The 8,745-nt window shown below is 36.4% G+C and overlaps 1 protein-coding gene across 1 annotated transcript; it reads right to left on the bottom strand.

Moving 5' to 3' along the window:
- Positions 1-527: 527 nt before the first annotated feature.
- On the bottom strand, positions 528-7,941 carry LOC124371796 (bromodomain-containing protein 7-like). Its single transcript, XM_046830150.1, has 4 exons — positions 7,785-7,941; positions 3,312-3,441; positions 1,857-2,131; positions 528-815 (listed from the first exon to the last, which is right to left on the bottom strand). Exons 1-4 carry the CDS (start codon positions 7,923-7,925, stop codon positions 528-530), a joined length of 834 nt encoding a protein of 277 aa, XP_046686106.1. The 5' UTR covers positions 7,926-7,941.
- Positions 7,942-8,745: the final 804 nt, after the last annotated feature.

An 8,745-nucleotide genomic window follows, 5' to 3' on the forward strand; every position in this document is an offset into this window, starting at 1 on the left:
GTTAAACGCTGTTCACAAAAACATGAAAAAACTAAATAATATCATTAATTAAAAGAAAATTATTAATTTTTGTATATCCATATCCATATATAATATAGTAAATAAATTTTACTATATATATAACAAAATTCAAATTTTTAAATTTCAAGTTTGTTGATGAAAATCATATAGCTAAACAATATGTGACACAAATATATCTATTCATTTTATGTTAAACTTAATTCTTAATCTAGGAAAAAAGAATTATCCATCAACATAAATTTTTGTAAGGAAGTGTCATTTTTTCTTTTTGCCATTTATGTGGAAGTAAATGTAAGAGCTTTGAAATTCATAGCACTTAACATAAAACAAAAATTGTATCTGACAAAATAATTAAAACTGTTTATAGCGTATATTTAAAAACTTGTTAATACAATATTTACATCTCTAGAAAATGTTTTCAGAAATGTCAAGATAACTATCTCTTAAATCGTCGTCATTGCTCACATCCAGTTCGAGTTTATTAGAAGGAAACAAATTTAACTCACTCAGGGAGATAGTTGGGTCCACGACGAGCCGGTTGCGCCGGCGCTGGCGTTTTCCTCCTCTTCCTCTTCTCTTTCGCTGTCGCCACGTATGCCACCTGTGCCCAACTCCACGCCCAGTTGATGAGCTGGTATCTGTAGTATCCACGGTGACGTAACGGCCAGAGCACGTAACTTCTCCTCACACACCAGCTTGAGCCCCGCATGTAACAGACGCTTGGCTGCCTTATAGTAGATTGTCTCTGGGTGGTTGTAGATCATCGCATTCCCACACATCTGCTTGAAATCATCCTGTAAAATAGATGTAATCATCTGATAAGATTTTTAAAAGACATCCAGAGTTCAATTTTAATTAAGTTTAATAGTCTTTATAAATCCTATTAGGAGACTGTGATTTAAAGACTGGTGTATTATTTAGTAGATCAATATTAACTAAACATCAAAGTTCACACTGTGTCCATGCATCATTTACACACAATTAACGTCTTGAAATATTTAAGCCTAGCTATGGAGAGCTATCTTCTTTCAATGGATGTAAATCCAAATCTGTTGACTGAAGATGGCTGAAATTTTAACCCTTCGCACATCACTAATAAATCCATTAACTTTCTTATAACGCCAAGACAAGTAAAAAATTTTGTTTCTTTAAGTTCATAGCTAATTTTTAGTATAACTCAATTATAAAAGGTAAAAGCAAAAAAGGTATAAAACAGGCCATTTAACTTAAAATTATCGTATTTATTGATAAACAAGAACCATTCACAAAACTATTTTTTTTTTGGCGAAAAAAACTTAGGTCATCATCGCTCGCTTTACAAAACTGTATATTTTAAACAAATTTAATTATAAAACAAGGTAAATATTTCAAAGTAATTACAACACTACTACACGATGAAGAATAATAATGAGATACATAGTAAACACACTCTCTTGACAACCCGAGAAAGCAGTAATATACGCCACGGATATGTTTGGTTATGGCTCTGTAGGAGACGAAGAACTGACAAGCAGGTGGTCTGAGTTAGACAAAGGGCGCTTGCCTCCCCCTGCCGCAGAGTGAAGGTTATTTATAAATACTTCGTTGGCAACTGTATTTGGCATTTTGGTCAAAGTCTACAATTCTAATATATCCATCTATTGCGTGGGAAGGGTTAAGTTAATTGTATAGGTGGTGCTTCGATGCGGAGAGACTTTGATGTTAGTATGACACAGACTGTGTACACTTAAGAACTTATATCAAATATTTACATAAATTATTTTAACAGAATCTAACTTATGAAAAAGTAAAAAAAACTATTTCCAAGTGATAAATTAAGACCACATGACACTGACCACATAGTCCTTGAGTGTACCGTAGCTGTTATCCTCTATCTTCTGGTGCATAGTGCTAAAGTCCATCGGCTGGTGGATGATCTGAGAGTATCCGGGCGCGATCTGGTCTGTGACAGGCCAAGCAAAAAACTGCTGAGGGTCTTTCTTCTCCAGGCTCTGCTGGAGGTTATCCAGGAGCTTCTGGAGAGGACTCTTAGCAGACATCAGCTCCTGCCGCTGCCTCAGCAACTGCACGCACAGACGCGGCTCGCGGTTACTGCCAGGGCTGCCCAACACTGCGCAAAACGTCATAATGTCTTGTTTGTACAAGTTGTTTAATTACACACAAATGACTGTAACAATGTAATTAACCCCCACCATTATTAAAAAAAAATATGGAATTATATAATCATGTGTGGCCAACAAACATTAACCTTTCGAATTTTCATCCCAGGATGCAATGCCAGATCCATTTAATATTTTACCTATATTTTATCCTATAAATATTATAAACGCAACAGCTTGAGAAGAATGGTGTTTGACTATTCATATGTATTTAGATATAACAATACAAAAAAGAGATACTTTTTTATTCACCAGTATTACTTATTATAATATACTTATTCAAGAATTTTGCATTTGTAAGAACAAAAATCATGTTGTATTGTGCTGGAAATAGTTATGAAATTTCTATTTTCTAACTTGTGCTATAGATGATGGCAGAGACGAATTCAAATCATTTAATTTATTATGGATACTTGAAATTAGTTTCCATTGACATTGTGAACTGCACTTCCTACGAGTTATTATGGTAAATTCTTTTTATTAGCATAATATGTACAATCAAAACAAAATCTCTTTCTACAACTTCCGTATGGAAGTGCTAGAAAAACTACTTACTTACTTACTCTTACTCCCATGGCCATGGATACCCTAGGTGGTATTTGGCCTCGCCAACCAGCTGCCTCCATCTCTCCCTGTCTTCACAACCCTCCTGACCCGCTCTCAATCTCCGCTTTTTATAGCTAGAAAAACTATACCTTCCAAAAAAGCCCCAATAGCAGTGACACCAACACAAAAAAGCCTTTATAGAATACCCAAAATTGAGAAACACATTTGAGAGATCCATAGTCTTAGAAAGTGTCTCGTCTGTGCCAATGAAGGCAAGCGGAAACGATCTGTGTTCTTTTGTGTCCTGTTCCCAGGCAAACCCAGTCTTTGTCACTTAAGTGCTTTGGCAAATACCATGGCAGGGTAGCCACTCTAAAGCTTTTTTAAATCCCGTTTTCTTGATAAAAATGTAACATTTTCTAGTCTATTTTCAAAATAAAAGAAAAACAACTGTAGAACTGTATTTAATCCTTACTCCAAGGGCTATGGTTATGGATATCTGCTAACTAACTGTATGCCATTCAATAGTTAAAACAAACAACCTCTACTTTGTCTACTTGCAATAATAATAACAATAATGCTTACTAGGAGTGTCCCCGACATCTGGTGTTTTGTCGACGGCAGCTCTCTTAGATGGGGGCGGCTCCTGAAGTGACTCTTCACCCACACTCACATCATCCTGACTGGACTCATCTCGCAGCCTCTTCCGTTTCTCCTGGACAAGATACGACATGTAGATCTCAAACATTCTGCACGGATTATACACATGAAAACTTACTGATCCACAAAACATAAATGACAGCCTCCTGAGGTTACAAACTGGATATTAATCTTTCACTGTTTATAATCAACAATATTTTACATAATCATTTTGAGAGCAAAGTTTCTTTATGCCGATGTATAAGTAGATTTTGAATACAATGTAATTACCCTACACAGAGAGATATTGCCATATAGAAAAGGGAAATATTTTGTGGACTCTAATTGTTTTAAGTTTATGACTTGCAACAGTACCATGGTGTTGGGGAGATCAAAGTGCATTTATGGGCCCAACATTCACCCCATCTGATATATAGCTTATTATTTCTCTTATCCAAAGCCTGGTTGAACTTTTTTAGTACTGTTTCAATAGTTATCCTTTTCTCCTATTGAAAAGTTGCTTATCAATTTTTTCCTAAAACCAAGGTTTACCAGAAAATTTTAACCGTTAGCATTTGGAAGTCATGCTCAAGGCCGTCTTGGCTTTTAATTCACTTGGATACTCAATACGATGCGCTTTCCTCTCCGATCTTTTCAAGCCTAAAGACTAAGGAAATGATTTTGTATATGAAATAATAGTGATGGAGGCAACACTTTTCAAGCCTAAAGACTAAGGAAATGATTTTGTATATGAAATAATAGCGATGGAGTACAATGGATGTTGAGTAAGCCATCAGATCTGTAACCCTGCAATAGGGGCAGGACTCGCTTGTGCCCGGCGGACCTGTGAGTACTCGCCTTGACACAATGTCTGACCTCACATCAAAACACTACTCTCCATCCTTTTCTGAACAAATACTTTATAAAATATAACACTGCCATAATATTATATACAGGTTGGCGCATATGTCAGTTTCCCCATAAATTGGGATATTTTGTTTCGATAGGTTGGTAACAATGTTAAGTTGGCAGCAGTACGGAGTAAGTTCATTGTTGTCTATTCAAGTGACTAGTGTAAAGTGACGCTCTTTGGACCTGTTTTTTGATTGAGTGTTTTTAAAATGTTCACAAACCAACGAGTTCGCATCCTTCAGTTGTGGTGGAAGCATAAAACTACTGCTATAATAATTGAACAATTTAGTGGTAAATATCCAGGTGTCACAATACCCCTCTCGACAGTATATGCGGAAGTTCAATAAGAAATTTGAAAACACAAAAAGCGTTTTAAATGCCCCCAATGACTAATTTGCAATGAAGAAAACCTGCAGATAGTTGCTTAAGCTTTTTGTAGCCAGTCCTGGTAAATCGACTCGTAAGGCACCTGCTGAACTATAAATATCAAGAAGAAGTGTACAAAGGATATTAAAGCAATAAAAATTTAAGCCATACCGTCCATCTTACGAGGATGATTCCGATAGGCGATTGGAATTCTGTGAGACAATAATTATCCTCTCAGAGGCTGATCTAAATTTCTTGTGATCAATTTTGTGGTGTGATGAGGCATGATTCAAACTAAATGGACCCGTTAATCGGCATAACTGCGTGTACTGTTGGGATGTAAATCCTCATAACATAATCCAAGCAGAAGTCAATGTGCCTGGTGTTATGTTATGGGGAGATATTTCAAGTACTGCACTGATAGGTCCTTATTTTCTTCAAGGAAATGTTAACTCAGAAAGTTACTTACGGTTGCTGCGAGAAGTAGTAGTTCCCGAGCTCAGAAACAATCCTGTTTACAATATTAATTCTCTCATCTGGCAACAAGATGATGCCCCAGCACATATCGGTATCCAAGTTTGAGATTTTTTTTAAACACATTTAATGAATGGATTGGTCGCCGTGGTACAATCAACTGGACTGCGCGCTCGCCAGACCTGACTCCATGTGATTTTTCACTGTGGGGTATTATAAAGGAGACTGTGTATGCTTCAAAACCACAAAATCTTGACAAACTCAGAAACCTAATTTGAAATGCATTTGAACTTGTTAATATTGATAAACCTTTATTGGATAAAGCACAGGAGGCATCTGACAGGGGAGATAGTAAGACGCTCTATGTGATAACTAAAAGTCTCTCGAGAAGGAAAGCCTTTGCGGACAGTAAACCTATTAAAAGTAAAACAGGAGATTTGTTGGTGACGGAAGAGGCGCAGTTAAAACGGTGGAGACAACATTTCCAGGAAGTCCTAAACCGCACTCTAAACCAAAATGATGAAGAAGATAGAGAGCAAGATGCAAATGTTGCAATGGTAATGAACGAACAGGTTGGAATAGAAGTGAATGCACCAGGGGAAAGGGAAATTGCTGAAGCTATCAGAAAGCTGAAAAACTGTAAAGCCCCAGGAGAGGATAATATCCCAGGAGAGTTTTTAAAGCTGAATGCAGATGAAGCAGCACTTTTTATCCATCCCCTGATAGTCATAGTCATAGTCATAGTCATAGTCATATTTCTTTATTAACATATTCTTCAAGAACAGTAATAGAGTCACAATGTTAACAAATTACATAATTGATATTAATAAATAATCAATACAAGATGTCAGAGCCTCCAATCTTCCTTGTTTACTTCTGTGAATTCTTCGATGGTGTATATTGGGTGGTCCACCAGGAAGTTGTGAAGACATCTTTTCAAGGCAGCTGATAACTGATATATGGGAGAATGAATATGTGCCAAAAGATTGGAATACTGGTCTTTTGGTGAAAATAACAAAGAAGGGGAATCTAGCAGATTGCGACAACTGGAGAGGAATAACTCTCACATCGGTCCCGAGCAAGATACTTTGTAGAATAATTCTAAATAGAATAAGAGAGTCTGTAGATGACAAGCTAAGAAGAGAGCAAAGTGGTTTTAGGGCAGGGAAATCTTGTGCAGACCAGATCAACACACTGAGAGTTATTGTAGAACAATTTACAGAGTATCAAGAAACACTATACCTTTCATTCATAGATTTTGAAAAAGCATTCGATAGTGTGGATAGAAGAAGAATATGGGAGGCAATGCAGACGTTTGGTATTCCCCAGAAAATAATAAATCTAGTTAGGGCATTGTATAGTGGTCATTCCTGCAAAATAGTACATCATGGTAAAGTTTCTGAACCATTTCATGTACTTTCAGGAGTTAAACAAGGATGTATTTTGTCTCCTATTCTCTTTCTTATGGTTCTTGACGTTGTTTTGAGAAGGGCGCTTAACAGACCGAGAGGTATACAGTGGAGGTTGGCAGAGAGATTGGAAGATCTTGATTTTGCAGATGACCTATGTTTCCTTTCTCATACCTTTGGTGATATGCAGAGCAAGTTAAATGACCTCAGATTGGAAGCAACTAGAGATGGACTCAGAATTAATGTTAAGAAGACAAAAGAAATCAGAGTCAATAGTCAAAACCAGGAAAATCTCAAGATCGGGGATGAAAGTGTTGAGAGAGTTCCTAATTTCTGTTATTTGGGAAGCATGATAAGTGAAAATGGTGGGGCAGACGAGGACATAGCCAGCAGAATACGCAAGGCAAAGCAAGCCTTCTCACAATTGTGGCCTATTTGGAGATCGGCAATGATAAGAAAAGGCACTAAGTTACGGATTTTTAATAGTAATGTGAAGTCGGTTCTCCTATACGCCTGTGAAACATGGAAGGTAACTAAACGGCTCACAAAGAAGATTCAGGTGTTTGTAAATCGCTGCCTACGTAATATTCACAGGATATGGTGGCCAGATACTGTGACAAACGAGGAACTATGGCGTAGGAGTGGGCAAGAACCAATCGAATTGACAATCCGACGCAGAAAATGGGGCTGGATAGACCATAATAACATAGCGAGACATAGTTTTGATTGGAACCCTCAAGGCCATAGAAAAAGGGGCCGCCCAAGGATGACCTGGAGACGGACAGCAGAAAAAGAGTTGAGAACTGTAAGAAAAACCTGGCAAAACGTGAAGCAGATGGCTGAGAACAGAGAAGAATGGCGTGACTTTGTGGCAGCCCTATGTTCCACCTAAGGAATAAAGGAAATAAGTCAAGTAAGTCAAGTTTATTGCTAAAAATTTGTGATTCTATTCTGCCATTGTATGAAGTGTATACAAAATCTTGGTGGATATTTCGAACAACTGCTATAACACTGTATGGCAATATGTAAGTAATTTCATATACAGTAATGAATTTGTTTTCTTGCCTAAAAGTGTTCAATTCAACATCAATTCAATTAACATATAACGCTTTTAAATTTCTCTTATGAGGAAACTGACAAATGTGCCACCCTGTATTACCACCCTGTATTACCACCCTGTATTTATCAAGAACAAAACAGACCACCAATTAAAATACAGACACTATTAGGCGTAAAAACTATATCAATCAAAAGATACCTTATGATGGTGTTTTTTCTTTTTGTCATGTTTGTCTCTATCCTTGTCTTTATCCTTTTCCTTCTTCTTTTTCTTCTTCTTAGCTTTCTTGTGAAGTCTGTCCTCCGGCCTTCCTGGATGCAAGGATCCTACTGACTGCATTGACTCTTCGTCCCCACCAAAAACCAGGACCATGCGAATCGTTACTATGTTCTGGTGTGGAAGAGCTGCCGACTTTCAGAATCAAACGAAGACCAGGTTTGTCTGTAATCATTAATATCAATATGAGTAATATTTCGGAAAAGTTCAATAATTTATAACGTACTGATTACAACATTTTAAACAAAATTAATGCCTTTTATACTATTATTGTATCATAAAAACAAACAATAGTAATAAAAAACAGAATTAAAAATACCAAGGTAATACAATTTTTACTCTCCGAAAGTCTCTTTACTTTGTAGAGGTTCACAGTAACTTTTAGTGTTTTGCTGAGGTTCTTTTTATTTAATTCATAAAAATTATAACATTTATGTTAGGCTTATGTATAAAGTGTAACATTCTATTTTGTGAGAATCACAAAACATACTTGTGGGTCAATCCATTTCAAATCACCCAATAAAAATAAAATTTGTTGCTCAACATTTTTAATTTGCTTAATTTTTTTATTATGAGTTCCCTATGGGTAGACAATCACAAAACACTATTTGAAAAAATTTTACAAGCCATAGTTTTTTCCTGGCGGCCATTTTAAAATGGCGGTTTTGCAGATTTTAGTAAAATACGCGGTTTGCGAAAAGTTTAATTGCCAAGCTATTTTTAAAGATATCAGAATAATCCAAAAACCAGTGTGTTCAGCATAAAATGAACTTCAATTTGACATTATAATAATGTTTCTTTTGTGCAAGAAAGTCAGTCAAAGTTGTTCTGCAAAATCTCGGAAGAAAATCATCAATTGTTACTTTTTAAGGCCATAAAAGTT

This window comes from Homalodisca vitripennis, unplaced genomic scaffold (genome assembly GCF_021130785.1).
Source record: "Homalodisca vitripennis isolate AUS2020 unplaced genomic scaffold, UT_GWSS_2.1 ScUCBcl_1990;HRSCAF=6301, whole genome shotgun sequence".
Taxonomy (NCBI): Eukaryota; Metazoa; Arthropoda; class Insecta; order Hemiptera; family Cicadellidae; genus Homalodisca; species Homalodisca vitripennis.